The sequence below is a fragment of the Cyprinus carpio genome, chromosome A12 (assembly GCF_018340385.1).
Source record: "Cyprinus carpio isolate SPL01 chromosome A12, ASM1834038v1, whole genome shotgun sequence".
Classification (NCBI taxonomy): domain Eukaryota; kingdom Metazoa; phylum Chordata; class Actinopteri; order Cypriniformes; family Cyprinidae; genus Cyprinus; species Cyprinus carpio.
The window spans coordinates 18928609-18954837 of NC_056583.1; the positions used below are offsets into that span (position 1 = coordinate 18928609).

A 26229-nucleotide genomic window follows, 5' to 3' on the forward strand; every position below is an offset into this window, starting at 1 on the left:
AGATTGCAATGGATTGCAGTTCAGATGAAAGTTGCAGTACATTCCACCAGTGACTGTGGAACAACTTGAATGGAATAAATGTAGAAAAACTGTAGAAAAAAAAATACATCATACTCTGAATATTGTCTCAAGTTAAAGTTGGGACTCTCAGGGTGTGGACTGTGGAGAGCAGATGATTATAATGGTTGGGTATTACAAGAGAGGTTTAAATAATAATAAAAAAAAGAAGTCAACAAACTCATTTTCAAGATTTATTTTCATACGGACAAGATTCTTTTCTGTTTTCGAAAACACAGCTATTAAACTCAACCAAAATACAGGATGTTGGTAAAAGAATCAAATGAAGAGCTACAGTACATGTTAAAGGGAATACTTAAATTACTTAAAAACATAGGCATAACTAAAACTTTTTTTTTAAAGCATGAAGAGGGAACGGTGAAATGATCTCAGACATTAATTAAGATAATAAAAGTAGTGTTTTTCCAGACCACAGTTACAGAAGGCCAGTAAAATGGCGACCGGCGCTTGGATTTTAAATACTACACTCATAAATGAATTGTTTATTGGCACAAGTTGGACTGACACACTTTCAAAGGTGGAAAGACAGCCAAGGACCTGGACTTCTAACCTTCACGAAACACATCTGAAACATTCTCAGAATGTTTTAAAGTTTGGAACCTCACACTGGGGTTCTGAGAAAATTCAGCCAACTGACTTTGAATACACACGCACACATTTAAGTGTGATGTGAACAGGTGACTCATGAAATTATGCCTCAGAGAAATCTCAGTATTTACGCTTGGCCACATTACAGAGTTTGCTGTATTCTGCAAATGGTCTCTAGTGAGGACAGACCTCTGGGGTTCCCTCTCTGTCCTGAAATGAGACACCTGATCCTCTCATTAGAGATCAGGAATGAGGCACTTTTCATTCTGACCTTTTGGATGTGGCTGCTTTTACTAAACAGCTCAAACATCAGCAAGAATCTGATATACAAAATCCATCAAAAAATGGTACAAGTAGAAAGTCTCACATTGGGAAGTTTGTTACGGCTCGTTCACATAGTTCAACTTTTCATAAGCAATTTGTTTTGGCACATAAATCAACTTCTCTAACAAATGAGTATTTTTGTAGATAAAGAGAAGTTTTTAAAAGGACGTTCTCTTTGGATACAAGACCTAAAGTTGCACAATCAGATTATACATCTGGGTCAAACTTTCTTCAGATAACAGGCCTACTGTTCACTGCTTTTCTGGCCTGTGTCATTGTGGTTCACTTGAAAGTTTTTAGAAAAATCTCCTAATAAATCCAAAAGTTTAGGAAGAAAAATGTAGGGACTTCATAACAAGAAACAATAGAGACTTGTGAGAGCTTTGAAGCACCTCCCCCATCCTGCCACCCCAACTCCTGTTGAACTGCATTTGTCTCTTCTGTTCTTCTCTTGGGTACACCACTTTTGGTTTACACTAAGAAGAGAGAGAACAAGAGAGGCTGGAGGGCTTTCAGCTGAGCATGAAACCACAGAACAAATACCAGTCATACTACATCTCCCCAGGCTCACAGTTATTTTACCAGTATGGGAGTTCCTGGATCAACATCTTGGTGTTAATGCTAGAACAACATTCATGTAAACAAAAAGTAATTTCCAAACAATGGACTGGGATCTTTAAATCATTTTGATTCAGACTAATGAGTCATTAATTCATCATTCAGGCCAAAGTTTGAATTGCAGTGATTCATTAAAAAAAAAAAAAAAAAAAATGATAATATTAATAACCATTGCTCACAAATCAGATATTTCTATGGCTTTCAAGCAGTGTTATTTTAGTAACAATTATAGTATTATAGTATTTAGTATCATTTTTAGAATCTTCAATTACTAATGTATTTTTTAAAATAATTAAATGTATTATTTTTATATATTTTCAAGTTTCATTTTATTTTAAGTTTTAGTAGTATTGTCATTTTTATTAGCTTTTATTTTTTAATTAATTTTTTATTTATTTAAGTTTAGTTGTCCATTTAATATTTAGATTTAATTTTTATTTCAATTAATGATTTTTTTGTTGTTGTTAAGATTGCTTGCAAGCCACTTTTACTCAAATATTTTGTTCTTGTGCAGACAAAAAAAAAAGTATATATTTACTATTTCTATGTATACATTTACTGTTTCATTTCCCTGACACTTCCATGACCGTGGGAACCATGTATTCAGGAACATCCTACTTTGCAAATCAGTCCCTGTGTACCAATGTTGGGCCCAGCTCTGCTGTCCCTAAACATAAACAGTCATCTTCTTAAGTTTCTATCCATCTGATATTTTTTTATCTACCCAACTTTTTACATCCATCTCAACTCAACCTCAAACAGGTCTCTTACCTCGGTTTGCGCAAACCGGCTGCACATCGTACTGTCAGTCCCTATAAATCTAAGGAGACACCCCATACTTATCTTCTCCATCTACTGCTTTGCTGTCAACAAACCTTCTAAAATATCTATCGTCTAGCTGTGCCTCCATCATTCCTCTGATGTTTGGGGGCTTCTGGGGCATCTCCTGTAATTTAGAGATAGCCCAGAAGGGCATTTGGACAAAAGGCATCTGTATGCAACACACAAAAGGCAGGGGGAGTGTGAATGTTTGTGCAGGTGGGGGGTCAGGCCTCTCCTCTTTAATGTAAAGGGTTACCTTCTCTGCTCGATTTTATTGCCTTTGCCTCTCCTATGTTTCCTGTCCACTGTAATCTCCACCATTTCCCTTATTCCAGTGATGGAGAGAGACGGGATGAGGGTATGCAGTTACAGAAACATCTGGAGCGGTTTACTGTGTATGCCTTTGTGCCTGGCAAAAGCGGCTTTCCACTTCTTGGGCGAGTCTCACAAAAGCATGCAGATTTTACCCCCAAATCAAAATATTAAATGTAAAAAAATGCCATTTTGCATTAAGAAAATGAAGCTTATGTTTGTGGACCATTTTGCATTGTGACAATTTCCATGACAATTAATCACACTTTTCCACAATGCAAACTGTCATTATTGATTTACATTTGTGGGATTTACAACTCCCATTAATCTCAATTGTGATTCTCATAAGATTTCCATTTTTACCACGCAAAAGTAAAAATGACTATAATACAAGCATAAATTAAAAGTTAAAAAACATGTTGTATAAATACTTTACAACTTAAATAATACATATTTTCTGCAACACAGAAACTGCTTATTTTTGCTTAATGAACCTAATATACCTTTTAAAGACATTTCTTACTGACATATTTTGATTATGGGGTGAAATATGCACAAGTGTATGGGGCGAGGATTATAAGATTCAACAAAAATACTAGATCAAAACTTTAGTGAGGAAATCGTATGCTTAAATTCATTTGGCTGTGTGAAACCGGTGGCTGAAAGGAGTCTGTAATTTGGTCATATCCGTGAAAGAGAGACCCACAAAAGCCTCTCCACGAATCTTGAAGAAGATTCAATTCTACAAAAAACTAAAACAAAACAAAAAAACAAAAACAAAGAGAAAGTTTCTTTTTGCAGAGGGACGTATGACAGAAGGGAAGGGGCTGTGGGGGATTTCACTGCCCTAACTTGTCAATCATTTCCCTAACAGCTATTTTCTCTGCTGTTCCAACAAAGACTCAAGGTGATCTGCTCTCTTCACTGCAGCCTGGAAGACAGAGGAGAAACAAAGAAGTTAGCTGTAAATCAAAACGTATGAACAAGCAAAAGCATTGAATCAGACGTGTTGCAACTTACCTCATGCTGCTTGCGCAGGTTATTAACAGTCTCTTCCTTCTTCAAAATAGCTGACTTCACTCTACATAAGAAAAACACCAGGAACTCAAATCAAACATACAGTAAACACCTCATCTGCAGCTTTAATTCAAAGCTAATTATTTCCCAACCACTGTTCCAAACAAGGATCTAAAAGAAAAATCCTCTTTGCCTCCGACCTTTGATGCACCTCTGCAAGCTCCTCTTCTTTCTCTCTGGTCACTCGCTCCACCTCTAACCGGAGTCGTGCCTTGGCCTCAGAAACCTCCATCTTCATCCTCCTATTCTCTTCCTCCGTCTCTACAAGCCGTTCGGCAAATTCTTGTCTGATCACTTCTGCTAGACTGCGGCGCTCATCTGATAACTTGTCATGGGCCTGTGAGCCAAACCGTAAATAGAGATAGAGACAAAGCATGAGGAAGCCCAGAAAAACAAGAAAACCCAGAAAAACAAGCTAAACAATATAAAAAATGATTCTTAGGAGGGTAAATCTCATGAAGCAATTTCAGCATTGCATCACTTGCTCACCAACGGATCTTCTTCTTCTGGAGATTTGTTTATTACAAACACACTGGTTTTCACTTTATAAAACATTAATTGATACACTGGAGTTTACTTGTGATGTTTTATCAGCTGTTTGAATTCCTATTCTGAGTCTGACGGCACCCATTCACTGCAGAGGATCCACTGTAATGTAATGCTAAATTTCTCCAAATCTACTCTGATGAAGAAACAAACTAATCTACATCTTAGCTGACCCAAGAGTGAGTAAATCATAAGCAAATTTTCATTTTTGGGTGAACTTTTCCTTTAAAATAGGCTTCATTGATTTATGAAATTATTAGGATTTTAGGGTCAAATATAAATATAATATTCACCCCTGTAGCTAACTGAGTAAGTTATCTAAACACAATCAGTAATCAATTTTCAGTCATTTCACACACTGGCACTGACATTCAAGTGTAACGTCAAACTGAAAGTCTTTCAGTTTATCACACTTTCAGAAAAACAAGTTCCCTAGCTTTTATCCTGAATGACTTACTCACTTAAACTGAGCACTTTTTGACTTCCTGAACTAAAACTCAATATTTTTTGATCAAGTTCAACTCAAATTAATGCTTTGTTTTGGTGTTATTTGTATTTTCAGCTTTGTTAGACTTAAATCAGTCTAATTACTTTATACAGTGCAATTCTAATCACTGACTGTTATTGTTTAGTATATAGTTAGGACCATTTATTGATAATAAAATCATTAGGGAGCCAGAATTGTCACTTTAACTGAATCCCTATAATTCCCCTCTCTACCAAAGAATCTACTATAGAGTCTGTTGATTTTATGTAACCTATATGGTTTAATGAGTGTGGACAAACAAAGCAGCACCACTATAACGACGGTTACCTGGGTGAGGTCGCTTATCTCCTGCTCTCGTTGTCGTAAAAGCGACTGTTGCCGGAGGAGCTCTGCATCCATCTCACTGTGTTTCTCTCTCATCTCCTGCTGTTTCTGCAGTGCTGCCCGCTCCGAACGCTCCAGATCTCTGAGCTCAGCCTCGTATTTCTCCCTCACACGCTTTATCCTGCACAAACACATACATATACCATACAAAATTTACATTCAAAACCACAGTCCTTCCGCCACGTTAAATGTATGGGTTTAAATGTAAATGGCAGCATATCCAGAGTGCAAATTGTCTACAAAGAGCTAAAAAATGTGGCCCACAATGAAAATCAAAGCAAAACACCAGTCTTCAGTGTCACATGATCCTTCAGAAATCATTCTTATATGCTAAAGGTGTACATTACAATAAATAATTTCAAATAATACAGTAAATTTGTATGTTTTTAATTATAATTTAACTCATGATGAACAGCAGTTCTGGTCTACAAGCAAACTGGTCAGCAGGGAAATATGTAGCATATACTGAGTCTTAAAATCTCTGCTAATTAAACACATGGACATTTACTTCTACTGAAAGGCATGTGGGCAGAACTGTAACATCCAGTGCCACCTAGTCCTCAGGAGACATTTGAGTTCACACAAACTGGAAGGGGAAACACACCGGTTGTCAGCCACTCTCTCACACTCCTCTCTTGCCCCTCTGGTCTCCTCTTCTAGTCTCTGAATGGCCAGCTCGATCTCTTGGTCTCTCCCTCGACGCACTTCCTCTTTAAGCTCCCTTTCTCTGCTCAGCAGCCATGCTTCCTGTGAGAGGAAACGCAGTGTTCTTTTTAACCTCACGTGCACTTGCAGTTGTCAATTTTCTGTGACTTTGCTAATAAAGAGCTATTTGACAGCATTTGTTTGACTCAGGGGTGTGTAAACACTAAACCTAAGAAATTACACCATAGCAAAAAAAAAAAAAACCCTTGCTACGTGTACTGTGTTAAGCTAACAGACTTGTTATAGCATTTGCATATCATTGCTCGCTTGCTGATTTTGATGGCTTCCATTGTCCTCATTTGTAAGTCGCTTTGGATGAAGGCGTCTGATAAATGACTAAATGTAAATGTAATGTAAATAACAAATTACTCTGTTACCACCTTTAACCCTTGCTGATGTATGATAGAAAGATGGATTATAAAGGAGGTCATTTGCATTTGCAAAGCATTTGCTATGCAATTCTGACAAGTTTAAAGCAATAAAATTAAAAACACATTTTTTTATGTTTTGAAAGTCTCTTACACCCACCAAGCTTGCATTTATTTGATCACAAAAATCATCAGTAAAAACTGTAATATTGTGAAATATTTTTACAGTTGTGCGGCCTAATATTTTTGTGGAAACATTGATCAATTTTTTTATTTGATGGAAAAAACAGTATGTATTTGAAACAGAATTCATTTGTAACATAATAAACACAGAAGTCTATTATCAATTTTGATAAATATATTGCATGCTCTCTGAATAAAAGTATTAATGTTTAAAAAAAAAATCTTGCTCACCACAAGCTTTTGAAAGGTAGAGAAAAAAATGTATGCTACAAACCTCCTTCAATAACTAATATTTAAGAATGGTATTTTTAGTAATTAATTTTTTAGTATTGATGTTTAAAGCCATACAGAGTATGTTGCTCTTGTTAAATACATTTTTACAGCATTTAATCTTAACAACAGTTAGTAAGTGTAAATTGGGCAACTTTCACATTTGAGAGTCTCAGAAAGCAGAAGTGGATACTATGATGTAATTTAACTCCCAGTTAACCATAACTGTAATGTACAGTACTGAGAATTTTAGATCTACATTTGGCTCAAATTCCAAACATGTGCATACACACATATAATTGCTTCTTAAATATATGCATTCTCTCACTGTAAACATGCAAAATATGCATAGAAAAAGATAAAATATATAAACTCATGATTTCTGCTAGATAGACTTGTGATGCCACAAACACGTACCTCTTTTTTCATATAATTTTCTTCCCATGTCTGTTTCTCTATCTCAAGTCTTTCCTTCAGGGCCTTTATTTCAACCTAATGAGAAATACAGACAAAAACACAATTAAAAAGAACCAAAAGAATGAGATACTATTCTATATCACCACAAGAAAGGTGTTTTCATGTGACCCATGCAAACATTGCACCATCAAACATATGTACAGGTTTAAACAGACACTTCATTTGAGTTCTGTGCCTGAAAGCCTCAAGCAAAAACAACAACTGGGTTTAGAAAAGAGATGATGCACAGTATGAGGAAAGAGGAAGATATTATGTGTGCTGTACAGTATGTTACAGTAAGACATTTCCTGAAACCTTTAAAACCGGTTGATGTCAGTAATACTGAAAGTTGCAACACATTTACTGCGGGCTTTCTGTTTCCTGTTGATGGTTTGTTTATTAAGACTGACTTACTGCATCATGTTTTAATGCACGTATGCCATCTAATTGGTTGGCAGTGGTTTGTATGACTCCTTACTTGTGCATTTTTTGGGCAATGCTCACAAAAAGTATTAGTAATACAACAAAAACATGTTATCTGATGTGTTACAATTTCTGAAAGTTATGCACACTGCCTGAAAGGCATAGTTCACCACAAAATCAAAGTTCTTCTCAAATGTCTTACCAAACATGTATGACTTCCTTTCTTGTGTGGAACACAAAAAAATGGAAAACAAAACAAAAAACATCCAAGCTGTTTTTTTTTTCTCTCCATACAATAAAAGTGAAAGCGTCTGCTAAATGACCAAATGTAAATGTAATGTAAATGAATAATGACCAGACATGCCCACTTTCATTGTATGGCCGAAAACAGATTAGACAGTTAGCTATACCTATCCTTTTTTGTTCAACACAAGAAAGAAAGAAAGAAAGAAAGAAAGAAAGAAGAAAGAAAGAAAGAAAGAAAGAAAGAAAGAAAGAAAGAAAAAGAAAAGAAAGAAAGAAAGAAGAAAGAAAGAAAGAAAGAAAGAAAGAAAGAAAGAAAGAAAGAAAGAAAGAAGAAAGAAAGAAAGAAAGAGGGTGAGTAAAAAAATGAGAGAATGCTTTAATACATATCTGATTGTGTGTACCAGTATGACTAGATGTGCAAGTGTTTTACCTGGTGTCGTCTCTCCTGCTCTTCTCTGCTCTTTTCCAGCTCTTCTCTCAGTGCTCTTGCTGCCAAAGAGCTGTTCTTTTCCAGCTGCTTCCTTAAGTCCTCCAGCTCAGCATGTTGCCTATATAACACACAAACACATTTCCATTGAGTTATAACTTAACTTTCATCCAGTTCCTCTCTTATGGACACTCACAAAAAAAAAAAAAAAAGAGGCTTAACCAGTTCTTTTTTTTAGTCTCGCTGTCCACTAAAAACATCTAAATTCTTAAAACAATACTTATGAAATTACTGTTTTGACTTGTTTTATCTAATATTTCTCACATTCTTTACACACCTGTCAAAAATTTTTTTTTCTTGTTTTAAGCATAAATCTGAATAACTTTAGTGATGTTTGACAAGAAAGGAAGGCTAAATCTTTTATCTTTTTTTTATTTTATCTTTTATTTTAAACATTTTTACTAAAACACTGGATAAAATAATAATAATAATAATAATAATAATAATAATAATAATAATAATAATAATAAATCAACTATCAATTATCACAACATGAAAACACATAGAAGTTTCTTTAATTATTGTAGAAGTTATTAATTTATTAATATGATTATTGATATGATAATGATTATTATTAGAATAATTATTATGAATTCCTGGCTGGAAAGATTGTTCAGTAATTTGACCTGGCTGCCAGCTGTGTGATTCGCTCTTTCTCCTCTGACACTTCTTTATACAGACGCCTCCTCTGCTGCTGCAGCGCGTTCTCCTCTTCCTGCTGCTGTTTCTCAATCCTGAGACACAAACACACATTTATTTTCTCAATTGTACATAGACATTCAATGATTATGTGTTCTTAAAATTCAATACATGGGAAATTAAGACTTCATATATATATATATATATATATATATATATATATATATATATATATATATATATATATATATATATATATATAAAACAAACTTACTGTATGTATTTACTGTATGTACTTACTGTAAGGCAAAACCCTTATTAACATAATTCCCACAGTAAACACTGAGCAGTTAACACCCAGAGAAGCTCAGGTTTATTTAAGAGGTGTGTTTGTGTACATTTTCTACTGATCTTGGCAACAGTAAATGAAGACAGGCAAATATTTTGGGGATTTTGTTTTTTAACTTGTGGATATGGTCTGAAATTATCTTTCAGCCACTATCTCACATTATCTTTGTGAATAGGATACAACTGTTCCATGAAAACATGTAATTGACACTCAATTTGGGAGTGTGTTTGTCCCATTATCTGATTTGCATAAAATGAAACAATGGAAAAAAGCAATGCAGAAGGCATGTGCAAATTCCAGTGTTTATGCTATTATTTTTTTTTCGCACACACAAAACATGGACATACCTTCCCCATCTGCTTCTCTTTCTGTCATACACACATAACCTAATAAACACACATACTCATGCTGATTTTATAATCACCTATGAATAATCCACCGGTCTGACAGAAATCAGTTAGAGAGCGAGTCCACTTTTCAGGACTGAATGGAGAAATTCATGGAATGTGGGAGGAAGAGATATATATATGTGTGTGTGTATGTATGTATATGTAAGTATATATGCCTCGTCAATAAAGCCAAACACATTTAGGCTTACTTGATTACACTGACTTTTATATACTATCCACACAAAAATGATATGGAATAGTTGACCAAAAAGATGAAAACGTCATTATTTACTCACACTCATGTTGTTTCAAAACCTTTATGCTGTTATTTTTTTGTGGAAAATATTCAAAGCTAGTGTGTGACGTCACATTTGTTCACATCCATATGATGCCCATTTTGAAATCTGGAGATAAATTTAGCCTGGACACAAAGTATGGAGGGAAAATTCTCAGTAAAGAACTACTTAACCTAAATCCAAAAATTGCATTTGTTTTTGAAAGATATGGCCTTAGTGAGTATAAGAAAGTTCTTAGAAAAAAACATGAAAAAAATCATACTGAACACAAACCTTTGAATGGTAGTATATATTTCATTCTGGTGTTCATACAAAGCAAAAAAAAAAAAAAACAGAAAACAGCACATTCACAGTACAGCAGGGTTAGTCTTTAAAAAAAAAAAGACTCTTTACAGCAGTCTCTTTAGTCCTCATTCTGATAACTAAGTAAATATGTGTGTGTTTTCACAAGCGGTATTTAACTTTGAGATCATGTCTAGTCAGCTTCATCTGTAGCTCTCTTCCAGTCTCCCTTTCTTTTTTCAGAGTTTGAATGTGCTTGTGTTTTCTAACATCTGTGAACACATGCCTGTCTGTCACTGGTTTGATCTCTGATGAACAGATGTGTATTCTGTGAGCAGATGATTCTGTGCACTGGACACATCTGAGTATGTGAGGGTATGTGTACCTCTGCTTGGCCAGTTCTCTCTCTCTCTGGCACTGTTCATCTCTTTCTCTCTCCAACTGCTGTCGTAATTCCTCGGTCTGCCTGACGTAACGTTGGGCAGCCCTCTCGTCTGCCTGAAGCAGCTCTGCCTCATGAAGAACTCGGAGTTTCTTCAGCTCCTGCTTGTGTTTGGAGATGAGCTTCTGAATCTCTGGCTCCAGACCTGATAGCATACAAGAGGAGAAAGTTATGTAAACGTTATTCAAAAATAACATTAATGTTTGCAATAGCATTGAAATAATCATGGAAATTACAATGGAATTCAAAGAAGGAAAGAATAAAACTACTATTCTCACTATTTCGCTGATGTAATGATTGATTTACAATGGCAGGTTTCCCCAGTAATGGCTGTACACAAAGCAGCTCTGCGCTCATAAACACTACTTTATCAGGTTTTATCCATCTTTTTCCTGAACGCGGAAGTCTCACCCGAATCATACTGAACCAAAAAGCTTTACATTTCCAGTCTCTGGTGTTTCTAGTCAAATTAACGTATTCTCCAAGGTGATAATATAACTGATTTTAAAATGATTTCTGTGGTGAGGGCTGCACCACTGAAAACAGATGAGCGCACATATCCTACATCACACAGCTCCCGATCGGGGTGTATTTCAGGGATTTTGTCTACAAAATGATAAAAGCACACATTATTTTATTATTTCACACACAGTATTTTAACGAAGGCGCTGCAAGCTATGCTCGTTTTCTCTTGTCAGTGTTTGACAGAATGCAAGGCATACACTGCCGGACACAAACAGATTTGCTGGTGCACAAAACAAGTCCTTTACAGGAATTGCTTAAGTTTATTGCTGTTACTGTGGCAGCCAACAACAGCACAGCTCAATCCTGTGCACATTTTTATAGATAGTTATTTTGAAAATTTTTTAGTTTAATTAATTCAATCTTTTTACCCAATCTTAACATGGATTTCTATGGAAACTGGAACACAGCAGCATCCAAATGGAAGTAACACTGTCTCTACTCCGGCGCTGCAACAGCTAAAGTTTGTCTACACTGTACGCGACAAAGCGACTGTTGAAAATCATTTGAGATTTGTGTCAATACATCATAAAAAGAATGCAGCAGCAGTTTTCTGTCGGGGATTTGTCGTGTCGCATCGCGCCACATCCAGTGTAGACAGCATCAGTGATTATAATGAGATCTACAGTGTTTTGTTGCACCGCTCGTGTCCGGTGTAGACACGGTGTTAGAATCCAGCGCTCATTGGTTACTCAGATAAAAAGGTGGATAGGTAAGAGGAAATTAAAAACACTTAAGACTGTAAGGAACTGTGGGAACCCTGTTTTTAAGATAGACCGTCAGGCAGGGCGGTGATAGATTTTGGTAGCCTGACTGGAAGACACAATGGCTTCGATTGGAAGATGTTCAAAACAAAACAGATGTGATTACAGTAGTTCACCAAAAGCCTGTACCTTCTGTTTGTAAACTAGGTTATGCAATTTAACAAAGGCATGATGATTTTTTTCCCAGGTGTGGCATCTATAATCCATTTAATTCTTTTCTTAAAGGTTTCTATTATGCTCTTTTACAAAGTCTTGATTTTGTTTTGGGTGTGTCCTAGAACAGGTTCTCATACTAGGTTGTTCAAAAAACACATTATTTTTCTCATATTTTACATTATTACAACACCTCTCTCCCCAGTCTGGCATGAACGCCTCGAACAGTTCCTGTATCAAATGAAGGCCCGCCTTCTGAAATATGAAACATGCTGTGATTGGTTAGCTGGGCCAGTGTGTGCTGTGATTGGCAGCACTTGGCACCTGCTCAGGAAATGTCATCCCCCTTACCATAGCCACCTGCCAGCTTCAGTTTAAATACTGTGTCAAAATCAAATCAATTTGAGTGTGATTTAAACCCAGATGATTGTAACCACTCTAAGTTCGTCTGCTTTGGGAAAGCTAGCGTGTCTCTGACATTGTGATAACACTTGTTGCCTTCTCTAGTGCAGCTCAACCAGGTCTCGTCCCATTCGTCGATCTTTGTGATATCACAAATCCCAGAAAATATGCGTTGTAGTCAAAACAAATCATTCGTTGTAGTTTTTGAAAAGTGGTTTCAGTTAAATAAAATATCTCCTTTTGAAGTGGACTTTGCACTTTGCGCAGACTAACTACAGTTGAAAAAGTGAAAAAGCATAATAGGACCCCTTTAATGCCACAGCTGAAAATCATAAATGTGTGACATAATTTGTCAGCTGGGTTTAGACAGACGGGCAGGCTGGGCTGTTATGGGTATTGCTGAAGGGTGCTGTGATCTGATTCCAATCAGAGAGATGTAGCACTGGTGGGAACAGACGCTTGTTGTTGAACTCTGCTGACCTTTTACAGTGATCTCCTTGATCTTCTTGGTCTTCTCATCAATCCATTTCTCCCGGCGGATCTTTTCCGTGGCACTCATTAACTCTTTCAGCTTCTTAATCTCCTGTGGACAAAGAGAGCGATGGAAGGAGGGTTAAACAGAAAAAGAAAACATCAGTCACGGCAGGACACTATGGATACTGGGTAACTGCAAAGAAATATATAACATAAAAGTGGAAATTCTGTTGTCATTTACTCATAATCACTTGATTCCAAACTTAAAGCTTTTGTTTTACTGGAACACAGAAGAAGAAAATGTGCAGAATGCACTGGTCATGTTCATTGTCTAATTACAATGAATGGGGTCTGACATTTTCTAGTGTTAAAAAGATGCAAAAACACCACAAATGTATCATAAAACGAAGTCCAAAGTCATAGGATGGGTCTGAGTGAAAAACTCAAACATTTGAACTTTAATGAGAGAAGCAGTTATCAGATCTGATTTGTTAGGGAGTCGTTCAGATCGGATTTGTGAACTGGATCAATTGATTGAATCCAAAGATCCAACACAAAGAATGAATTGCACGTCACTTCTTCTCTCTGACATGCCAAGGTGACCACAGCCAGTGTATTTAGTGTATTACAACTAAAGTTTAGTAAAGAGTTGCATTTCTGCACTAAAGGAATCATTTAATTTGAACAACATGATGAATAATGAATGAATCGAGTATAAGAATAAAAGTATTAAACTTCAGTAACTAATTCAGGCAGAACTGTTCAATGTACAGATATTCAAGCTTTATTCAGTACATAATTTAAGTTATTTAATCTGTTTGGCTGTTTTTGTATTTTGTTTCCATCTGAAATGTGCAACAAATTAAAGTAACATGGGATTTGCAGTTTGACCAGCTTGGAAATACGTTTGAAATACTCCTGTTATTACAGTAAGTCATCAACAGCCAGTTGGATGCTTCCTTGAGGTTAAAAAAAACATGCAAGGTTAATGGCTCCAAGCGAAATGAAAAGTCTGCAAGTCTGTGTTAGATAGGAGTTGAATAAAAGAATGGAAATGACAGAACAAGGGAGTGATGATGGGTTAGGTTAGGTTAGGTTAGAAAAACAAGAGTTACCTCACACATGGGACCCAGAATTTGCCAAACCTACAGGTAGATGGAAGGAAAGATAAAGAGAGAAACACACAACAAATGCAGAAAAGAGAAACAGTTAGCAGTGGCAAAGCAACACGGGAAGCGAACATGCATTTGATGTTGTGCACAAGATAATACGAACATACTCAATATTGTCAGCAGCAGAGAGAACCACAAACCAGTGAAAACAACAGCTTTTGAAACCAACACACGACATTGATCTGCTACATAGTCTATAATACACTTGAGCAGACATTTAAAGCTCGATAGCCCCCTTGTGGCCAAAGCTGATGCAAAAACTTTGCTCAGAGGCACCTCATCAATCCTATCACTAAACCAACATCTCAAAACATGAATCTCACCATCTCATGCTGCTCCTACATCAGAAAAATCCTCATAGTATATCTCATACACACCCTCTAGATCTCCCACTACTTCCTCACAGCGTTCGCTCAGGGCCTTTTTATCATCAATCAGCTGAGTGAGAAAGAGACACATTAAAACATGTACAACCTCATCTACTAGTTAGACATACAGTGCCATTCAAAAGTTTAGGATTAGTAAGATTTGTAAGGTTTTTTAAAGAAATGTCTTATGCTCATCAAGGCTGCATTTATTTGATCAACAATACAGAAAAAAAAACAGTAATAATGTGAAATATTATTGCAATTTAATATGTTTTTCAAATGTAATATACTTAAAATTATAATTTATTTCAAATGACCCTTCAGAAATCATTGTAATATGCTGATTTATTATCAATGTTGAACACAGTTGTGCTGCTTTTATATGTATGTCATGGGGATTTTATATATATGTTCACGGTGTGTGTGTGTTCACTGCTGTGTGTGTGCACTTTGGATGGGTTAAATGCAGAGCACGAATTCTGAGTATGGGTCACCATACTTGGCTGTATGTCATGTCATTTCACTTATATATATACAGTACAGGTCAAAAGTTTGGAAACATTACTATTTTTAATGTTTTTGAAAGAATTTTCTTCTGCTCATCAAGCCTGCATTTATTTGATCAAAAATACAGAAAAAAAATGTAATATTGTGATATATTATTACAATTTAAAATAATTGTTCTTAAATTTATTATACTTTAAATTATCATTTATTTCTGTGATGCAAAGCTGAATTTTTAGGATCATTATCACATGATCCTTTAGAAATCATTCTAATATGATGATTCATTATCAAAGTTGGAAACAGTTCTGCTGCTTAATATTTTTTCAGAACATGTAATACTTTTTTAGGATACTTTGATGAATAAAAAGTAAAAAAAAAAAAAAAAAAAAAAGAAGCTATGTTTTTTAAAATATAAATATTTTGTAACAACAATATACACTACTGGTCAGTAATTTGGGGTCAGTAATTTTTTTTTTCTTTCTTTTTTTTAAAAATAAAATCAATACTTTTATTCAGCAAGGATGTGTTAAATTGATAAAAAGTGATAGTAAAAAAAAAATATATTATTAGAATTTTTTTTTTTTTTTGAATAAATCCAGTTCTTTTTAACTTTTTATTCATCAAATATGTTAGACAGCAGAACTGTTTCCAACACTCATAATAAATCAGAATATTAGAATGATTTCTAAATGATCATGTGATAGACTGGATGTTACATGTGACACTGAAGGCTGGAGTAATGATGCTGAAAATTCAGCTTTGCATCACAGGAATAAATTATTTTTTTAAAAGTATATTCAAATAGAAAACTATTATTTTATTATTATTATTTTTTTTTTTTTGAAATGTGAAATTTTATTATAATATAAAATTACTTTTCTATTTTGAAGGGGTGCTTTTATGCTTTTTCACTTTTTCAACTTTAGTTAGTCTGTAATGTTGCTGTTTGAGCATAAAAAGATTTGCAAAGTTACAAAGCTCAAAGTCCAATTCAAAAGGAGATATTTTATTTAACAGAAATCACTTTTCAAAAACTATAACGAAACAAATATCTATAAAACAAACCATATTTTCTGGGATTTGTGATATCACAAAGATCGATGAATGGGACGAGACCTGGTTGAGCTGCACTAGAGAAGGCAACAAGTGTTATCACAATGTCGGACACACGCTAGCTTTCCCAAGGCAGACGAACTTAGAGTGGTTACAATCATCTGGGTTTAAATCACACTCATATTGATTTGATTTTGATGCAATATTTAAACTGAAGCTCATCTATGATAAGGGGCATGACATTTCCCGACCAGGCGCCGAGTGCTGTCAATCACAAAACACACTGGCCCAGCTAACCAATCACAGCGCATTTCGTATTTCAGAAGGCGAGCCTTCATTTGATGCAGGAACTATTCCAGTCGTTCATGCCAGACTGGAGAGAGAGGTGTGTAATAATGTAAAATACGTGAAAAATATACGTTTTTCGAACAACCTAGTATGAGGGCCTGTTCTAGTACACACCCAAAACAAAATCAAGACCTTGTAAAAGAGCATAATAGGACCCCTTTAATATATTTTCAAATAGAATGCATTTTCAGCAGCTATTATTTCAGTCTTCAATGTCACATGATCCTTCAGAAATAAATTTTAATATGCTGATTTGGAGTTCAAGAAACTAAATATATTTAATAATTTAATAATATAATGATTTATAAAATAACTGTATACACATTTATACATTATTGTACATATTTTATATTCCTTTAAAATGTTTACAATATTACATTTATTTAAAAATGAACGTGTAAATGAAGCCTATATGGTCAAGACATTATGCATTATGACATTATTTATCATGGCAATTAGGCATCTTTTACATCCAGTTTTTACTTCAATGCGTCCACTATAATTGTATTTGAAGTGTGTTGAGATTAATACCTGGTCTATAAATGTCAAGTGTCTCTGTATGGTAGCTTCATACTGCTGCTTCTGTAACTGGAAAGTATGATTGAGCTCTTTCTCAGTCTCCTTCACATGCCGGATCGTCAGCTCCCTCTGCTGGGCCTACAGACACACATTCACCTTTATATTAGTCTCCGAAAACACAATTCATGGATCATCAGTTGCATATTGTAAATACACATATGTAACATCATTGGATTTTGAAGGTGTAGAGCGTACTGAACCATATTGATGATAATATATGCAAATGTGCGTATGTTAGTTTTACCAGTGCTGTCTGTAGCATATTGACTGTGCGTTTTTTCTCATCCAGCTCCAGTTTGAGTCTCATCATAGATCCGGTGACCTCAGCAGCTGTGGCTGAGGCTTGTTCCACAACTGCTAGATCTTCCTCGGACAACACCACCTACAGTCACATACACATAAATATATAAAATTCATTGCGGATACAGCATAAAAACTGTGCTTCACATGCTCAGTTCATATATGCTTACCTCTCTGTGTGATCCAGAGGTGACCGAGCGTGGTCTCTCCTGCTCTGACTTCTCCATCTCATCCAGGAAGCTCATAATGCTCTGCAGTTTGGCTTCTGAAAGCAGAGCGCCCCCATCTGGTAGGGCTGGGGTCTGACTCAGCTGCCTGTGCCGTTCCACATTATCCGTTGTCAGGGAGTTGGAGTCTTCATCCTGAAAAAAAAAAAAAAAAAAATCCATGTGGAGGTTAGCCAACCATAAATAAGGTCACCATTCAAAAGATGGCTTCAAAAGAGATTAATAGTTTTATTCAGCAAGGATACATTCATTTATCCTAATAGAAAATATATCCCGGTTTCCACAACAATATCAAGCAGCACAACTGTTTTCAAATTTGAAAATAATCAGAAATGTTTCTTGTGCACCAAATCAGAATGTGTCAGATCATGTGACACTGCAGACTGGAGTAATAGCTGCTGAAAATTCAGTGTCGCATCACAGGAATAAATTACATGTTAAAACTAGGCTAGAAAACAGTTATTTTAAATTGTAATAATATTACTGTTTATACTGTATTTTTGATCAAATAAATGCAGTCTTAGCGAGCATAAGAAATGGTAGTGTATATATATAACCGTGTATACTAAGCGAAGTCAACTCACCTCATCAATCCACGAATACTTGTCCTTCCTGTAACTCTTAGGCTCTGACAGTCTCTCTGGCGCCTCTTCTAAGAGCTTCAGTGTGTCCAGCAAGTCATTTAGAGTGGTTTTAGACTGTGCCCTGCTCGATGACGCCCCCTGCCGCTGGTCCTCCATGCTCACCGACCTCTGGAGGATCTCCTGAGGGAATGAAGTGATGTGATCAGCAAAAATGTTCATTTCATCTTCACAGCTGATGGAATCAGGACCAGTTTGTTGCGAGAGGATACCTGAGAACACTGAGATCCTCTGCATACAGAACCAGCGGGCGATGCAGCCCTCAGATTTGTCACATCATCCAGATCAGGCACCACGTTCACATTAGAATCTGAAGAATAAATGACAATCCGTGTTACTACGGATCAATTGTTACTACGATTGATTTTCTATGACTGAAGAAAGAAATGTTTTCATGATATTCATCGACAAAGTATTAAAAAAAATGACATAATTAGGTCCAGGAAATTGAGTTTGATCAGACTCAGAGTAGTATGCACCTGTGTTCTTAGCCTTGACGTCAGAGGAAGAAGTGGGTGAACTCTTGGTGAGTTTTTTACGCCCCACTTTCCCTGCATGTCTTAGTGTCTCTACCTCCTCCTCTGCTATCTGCTGTACCTCTGCAGCACGTTGGGCTCTTTTCTGCTGAAGCTCCTGTTTTGGATGCACAAACGATACAACAATAAGTCAGAAAACAATGTCTTAGCCAACAAAACTAACAAAGCAGTGCAAACTACACAACCGTTCAAAAGGTTGGAGCTTTTCAATGCTCACCAAGACTGCATTCATTTGATCAAAAACAGCAATTTTGTGAAATATTACTAAAAAAAACTGTTTTCTATTTGAAATCATTCTAATATTTTGATTGGTGTTTACAACATTATTCAAAATGAGTATGAATGTTGAAAACAGCTTTATATATTTGTGGATCTTTTTTTTCAGGATTCTTTGAGGAATAGAAACTGAAATTTTTGTAACATTATAAATGTCTTTACTGTAATTTTTGATCCATTTAATGCATCCCTGCTGAATAAAAGTACTAACTTCCTTAAAAACTTCATATATTACTGACCCCAAACTTTTTTACCGTAGTGTATATTAGTTCTGTATATCATTTCTGAAGACTGCTGTACCTGTATAGCGGTAAGGCGAGCCAGACGAGCTTTCTCCTCCCTGATGCGTTTTCGATCATCTTCTTTCTTCTTCAGTGATTCAGCAGTTTTCTCCTCTTCTGCTCTCTGCTCTCTCTCCTATGTAAAACACACCAAATCACCCGTAAGAATGGGAGTGATACCTTTGAATTAGGCTTTTTTTGAAAATAGGCTCATTTTCTCATATGACTTCATATGAATGTGTGTTATGATTAAACATTAATCTAAGTCAAGGTTTTATAGACCTCCTTGGTTGAAATATATTACCTTCTTTTTGGATATGAGGAGGTGTTTGATTGTATTCTCATTGGCTCTCTTTCTGTTGGCATGGCGACGATACCAACGCTGGATGGTAATAGCAGCATGGTTCACCTGCTGAATATACCTGTACACAGTTTGAAATGTCCCAAAGGTCAATCAAACGTGCACAGAGATGATCACAGCTAGGGTGGAAACAACTGAGGGCTGGAAAACACTGCTGACCTTTCGGCCTCCTCCTCGGTCACCTCTCGTCTGCGTGGCTGACCTGGGCTTCGGGGGCTACGGGGGGCATTGTTGTTGGAGATTGATGACGCAGAGGAGAAGTTCTTCTGAGACTTAGTAAGAGAACAGCTCACATCCACAGTCACATCATCATTTACGGTGGCTTTGATTATGTTACTGTTAAAACAGAGAGAGGGCAGTCACTGTAAATGTGTGGGCATAGAAACAGCACACTCAAGCTAAATAGAGCCTTATGTCTAAGATTAGCTCACACAGATGTGCGATCATTTAAAGTCTTAATGAACCTACTTGAAGGAGGGTTTCTGATTGGAGCTCTTTGGAGTGAGGGGTTTCTCTGAGTGGTTATTATGAAGGATGGTGGTCACAGAGTTACCCACAGCTGCTTTATTGCTCCTGAAAGTCAACAAAAAGACATTCTACATATTCAAATTCATTTTTACATACCATAATAATTGCATTAATAAAATCTAAAATATATATATATATATATGCAGTCTTTTTGAAAGAATCATCTTATGTTCACCAAGGCTGAATTTATTTGATCAAAAATACAGTAATATTGTGCAATATTATTACAATTTAAAATAACTGTTTTCTATTTTTAATATATTTTAATATCTGTTGTTTTCAATAGATGTGCTGCTTAATATTTTTGTGGAAACTATGACATATTTTTCAGGATTTTTAATGAATAGAAAGTTTAAACAGTATTTGTTTCAAAAAATGGAAATCTTTTGGAAAACATAAATGTCTTTTACTGACACTTTTGATCAATATATTGCATTCTAGCTGAATGAAAATATTAATAAACAAACAAACAACAACAAAAAAATACTGACCTTACTTACAAACTTTTGAACAGAAGAAACTCACAATTTTGAAACAATTTCAAGAATTCAAGCATAAACTTTTAGTTGAAAGGATTCATAAAATCAAGAGACATAAATTTGACTGGTGCTGTATTTTAAAGGCAATAAAAATGAAAGGATTCTAGCGCTCTTCTCCGTATAGCATACTAATGATTTGATTGACAAGCACAAAAAAAGGCGTAAAAGTGAATATGTTGTCTGTCACACTGTTGTCATGGCAACAAGAGAGTATGAAAGCTACTCATTAGGACACAGCAGTGTCCAAGCCATAGGAGAAAATGGCTTCCCACCTGTTGTTGGCAGTGAAGTTGGCAGCCAGAGAGACGCCAGCTTCCCTCTTCTTCAGGCCTGTAGGAGAATCAACACTGCAGGTACTGTGAGAGCTGCTGGGCACAGGAAATGCTCTCGAATGGTCATCCTGAAAGCAAGATATCAGTTTAAACCAATGCTACAGCAAGAGCAAGCAAAACCCCCCATGATAACTTAACGATGTTTAGGGTCTCCGGAGCTCATAAGTTTACAATATTTTTCATAGCATGTCAATAAAATGGGCAAATTACCCTTACAAAAAGTTATCATGGTGTCCTACATAGAATTTATAATAAGATCCAACAACCACAATGACCGAAGATGAGTTACCAGGATGTTCCAAGTAGTATGGTCTTTAGATGTCTTGGAGAGGCTGGCTAGTTTTCTACGTCCATCACCACTGCTGTTGAACAGAGCCAGGAAGTCTTCTGTGTGGCCTTCACTGCAATCAGACGCAGGGAGAGAAAGACAGGAAGATCAGAGTATTATACACTAAACACACATGAGGAACATATAAATGCAACACTAGACCAATAATACCTAAGCTACCATTCAAAAGCTTGGAGTCTGAAAGATTTTTTTGTTTTTGAAAGGAGGTCTCTTATCCTCACCAAGGCTGCATTTATTTGAACAAAAATACAGTTAAAATGGTAATATTGTGAAATATTATTACAATTTGAAATACCCGTTTTCTATTTTAATATTTTAAAATGTATTTTTTTTTAATATGTTATTATAATATTATAAAAATATGTTATTATTAATCCTGTGATGGCAAAGCTAAATATTCAGCATCATTACTCCAGTCTTCAGTGTCACTTGATCCTTCAGAAATCATTCTAATATGCCGATTTTGGTCCAAAAGTAACATTTCTTCCTATTATCAATGTTGAAAACAGCTTTTTTATGATATATATACATACATACATACATACATACATACATAATAAATATATATATACACACATTTTATATATATATATATATATATATATATATATATATATATATATATATATAGTATATATAGTAACTTTATAAAATGTCACATTTGATCAATTTAATGCATCCTTGCTGAATAAATGTATTTTACACCCCCCCCCCATAGCACAGCTAGTACAGGACGAGTTACATGCTATACATAAATACTTGTGGGACGTTTGTTCAAATGCATTTTAGAAATACTAGGAATACCTAGTCTGTGTTTCCCTTCTTTAAAACAAAAATAGAGGCAAATCCAGTGCACAACCTGAGATTTATCTCTAGTTAAAACAACAGGCTATTTAGGCTAAACGTTTCAGATGAGCATATAAAAAAAAAAGTTTCCTTTTCGGAGGTGACAACAGCTGCACTGGGCTCACAGCAGAGGAATGCTTCAGCGGAGACTGATTTTAAAGCGACAGATGTCCATAGGCATATGGCAATCGCATCCCTCCACATTTAAATTGCATACAATGTTTAACATGATGCTTACCCCTTTGTGTGACCTACCGGCATCTGTGTAAGCAACTTCAGTATGTATATGTGAGTGTTTTGGGGGTGTAAGGGGCGCCTAGCGTCAGCTGGTCCAATTCAAGGAACTACATTCCTCCACGTTTCCTCTTTTTTAGCAATTCAGAAGGGAAGAAAGGTCATGGAATGACAGTTATTAAGCACCAGAGGGAAGGGGGGAGGGGTATTAGGTTGTTTCTTCATTTAAACCTCCTTGTGGCATCCCAGGATGCAGTGGGACGGGAGGGCAGGACTGGCAGCTGCCGGACAAAAGAATTTCAGAGTGCACACTTCTCCTTTCACTGCGTCCTCATTCGAGCGAAACCAGAGAACCTAGCCCCCTCTTGCTCGTCTCGTGCTACAGCCGCCAGGCTACAATAGCTATTGTCTGGGAAAACCCAAAATCACTCAACCCCCAGCTGTTGCTGCTTTAAGGATATAAATCCCCAACTTCTACGTTGAGGAGGTGATCAACCAAACATACCACAGCTTGTGTGAAGTGAGTGCATGCAGGCATGTGCACTAGACATGTACGTGCACAAACATGCCATCATTACTTTAAAAAAAGTTATATATGTTGAATCAGTTGTCAGCTAACCTTTCACTCACATCCCTTGGGGTGGCACATAGCTGGCACATGTTGATGGGTGAATCTCACAAAAACATCTTAATTTCATACCAAACCCAAAAGAAAGAAATTATAATTTATATTTTACATAAAGACAATTTTAGGACCCAAATTTACATAGGAGCATTTAGAACAGAGATTTGATTTGAATAGATTTTTGCAATGGGAAAATATTTTCATTATAATTAAACAGATTTTAATCTCAAATTCTCATTACTGTATTGGAGAAAAAAAAACTCTTTATTCTTTACTCTTTTTTCTTGCCAAAAATATATAGCATTTATTGTACCTCTTTGATATATATATATATATATATATATATATATATATATATATATATATATATATATATATATATATATATATATATATATATATATATATATATAAAATCATTTTATTTTTGAGCTTTTTCTCCATTAGATTTTTACCAATGCAATACAATATTTTTAAAACTGTATTATGGTTAATAAATATTGTAATACAATGCTTTTTATAATGTATATCACCATAAACTACAAAAAGTAATTCATACCAAACCGTACAAATATCATACAATTTAATATATAATTATTATTATCTAAACAGTAAATATTATATAAATATAATATTAAAATGTCTATAAAATTTATGGTAATGAGAATTGAGAAGAAAATGTATTTAATTGTTATGAAAATAATATCACAAAAGATCCTAAACATATCCTAGAACAAGCTTAATTTGATCAAAACAATGTGATAAAATGTTATTATATTAATTTTTTAGTCACCTGGATGTGTTCTTCACAAGTTTTGTATGATTCACCAGCATCAGCACCAGAAGAGACAAACTTTCAAAATGGCATGCAAAGGCATGACAGATGGTTCTGTACCTGAGGCTTGTGTTGCCCTGCTGGTTCACCTGTGTGGTGCTGTTGGACCGACGCAGATTCTTAATTGCTCGTGAGCTTCCCAATCCAGCATCAGTCTGCCAACAACAGACAGCACATAACAGTTATAACACTAGACCTGCTGATGACTAAAAACTGGTTTGAAATGGAGAACTCTCATATGCAGTTAGGACATTTGGTTAAGAGATAACCAATGCTATTTGATGTTACTGGTGTCCAAACTGCACAATAAACGGCATATTTTATTGATTTTTGTCTGTCCTTAGTCCAAGTTATTGTATGGCTTCAGACAACTTGAAATGTAATGCTTCAAAAACTACATTGTTTTGTGTTCCATTAAGTAAAATTGTATTTACTTTAAACCAAGAAAGAACGGAGTTAGTATAATGAGAGTGAAATATCCTGATTTGCATTTGTCTAAATCTTAATAAAAGAGTCTCAAAAGGCAAAGACAACATCATGTATTTCAGAAAAGCTGCCTTTATGACAAATGCAAGTCTCCGAGTGAAGATGGTGATGGTGGTATAGACAGTCCAATTTTATCGCATTAATAACCTGCTTGTAGGATCATCCCTCGATGACTTTATGCAAGGGACACTTACTACCATCTTCTTGATAATTACACAATCTTCTAGCCAGACTCACCAAAGTGTTTCGCTTCCCCCGGCCATCACTGGCCACAGACACAGATATGGATCGAGAGAAGTGTTTTCCAGGTGAAGCGCTGCTGGGTCTGCGACCCACTGTGAGCTGAGAGCCGGTCAGGCTGAGGTCCAGAACATCTCCAGCTGCCCCTGTCTGGATGGATGCCGATGGACTGCGAGTTGTATGCATCATAAACTGATGGACATAGAAGAGGATTCAGTCATAAAAACTGATGCAACCACATGTGATGCTGGACAAAGTCAGGATTCCCACAACTTTTGACCAGTGAATTTCCATGATTTTTCAAATGTCTAGATATTACCAAATAAGCATTTAAATAAAATAAAATAAGAAAATTTATATACATTATATCTACACTGATGAAATATTTTACAGCTGAGCACAACTAGAAACATATTTATTTCCATCACTTTCCTAGCCCTGGAAATCTCAATGTTCCATTACATTTCCATTATATTTCCAGGTTTTCCATGAAATAACATCAGGTCAGTATTTTATGTCAATAAAAGACTGTAAAAGTTGCAGTTGCAGTTGCAGAACGGCACAAATAAAGTCATCCACGGGTGTGTTTCTATGGTAACAGATTCAAAGCATCCACACTTTTTTTATCATATAACGTACGTTATCTAATTTCCAAACACCTAAATAGTTTACTATATTCTTTATGTATACTGACAATAATCTATATATAAAAGAAGATATAAATAATAATAATAAATCTTAATATAACAGTCTAGGTCTTTCTATCATGATAATCTACAAACACACAAAAACAAAGACATTTAACACCAAAGGCCTCCTCCGGTATCAGCACAAACCTGATGAAGGTCAATACGCACAATACACTGCCTTCGAGAAATATGCAAAAATATAAACATGTATGTTTGACTGAATAGTTATTGTATACTGGCACAGGATTGCACTGGTTCAGCTATGGCGAAACTGTCTTTCTTGCAGCGCGTCTTGCTGGCTTCGCATGTTAAACACGATGAATACAGCAGGATTAAACTGTCCATCCATTGCTTACCTTCCCTATATTGTCCACATCAGATGAAGTAACTATCTTTATACAAATAAGAGCGTCGTTATTCCCGTTCGGAGCGTAAGACAGTGATTTCTCATCTGTCATCAACTCCACAGCGCAACATCTTCTCATGGAAACCAGAAAACATACAGGAACTCCGCCCATTGTGAGTTTTGATTGGTGGAGCGCGGAGCGTTCTAGTGATCTGATTGGATATTTGGGTGTGTGTTTCTGCATGATGGCTGAAAGAGGCGTGAAGAAATGGCAAGGTTGGTAGGCGTGCTGCACCGGCGGCAGATGTGGCGTCGATGAGCTACTGTGCTAAATAATTTAATATTAATTATTGTGTGTAAGGGAGTTTAAAAGGTGACATACTAATTAAACGAACATTTATAACTATTAAACGTGGCAAAAGTTAATTTACTTACTAAATGTTTA

General features: G+C 35.7%; 1 protein-coding gene across 1 annotated transcript; it reads right to left on the minus strand.

Annotated features, from left to right (window-relative positions):
- Positions 1 to 238: 238 nt before the first annotated feature.
- LOC109105530 (centrosomal protein of 131 kDa-like) lies at positions 239 to 25971 on the minus strand. The gene is given in 28 exon segments (XM_042767973.1): positions 239 to 3673; positions 3763 to 3823; positions 3960 to 4156; positions 5180 to 5357; positions 5841 to 5983; positions 7180 to 7254; positions 8318 to 8435; positions 9001 to 9108; positions 10715 to 10916; positions 13093 to 13195; positions 14202 to 14231; positions 14582 to 14630; positions 14632 to 14696; positions 17066 to 17191; positions 17358 to 17495; positions 17584 to 17775; positions 18225 to 18404; positions 18494 to 18591; positions 18761 to 18914; positions 19394 to 19510; positions 19679 to 19796; positions 19895 to 20071; positions 20204 to 20308; positions 21075 to 21202; positions 21424 to 21535; positions 24084 to 24178; positions 24747 to 24941; positions 25795 to 25971. Coding segments are annotated over 28 exon segments (3498 nt in total). The 5' UTR covers positions 25957 to 25971; the 3' UTR covers positions 239 to 3601.
- Between the last annotated feature and the right edge of the window lie 258 nt (positions 25972 to 26229).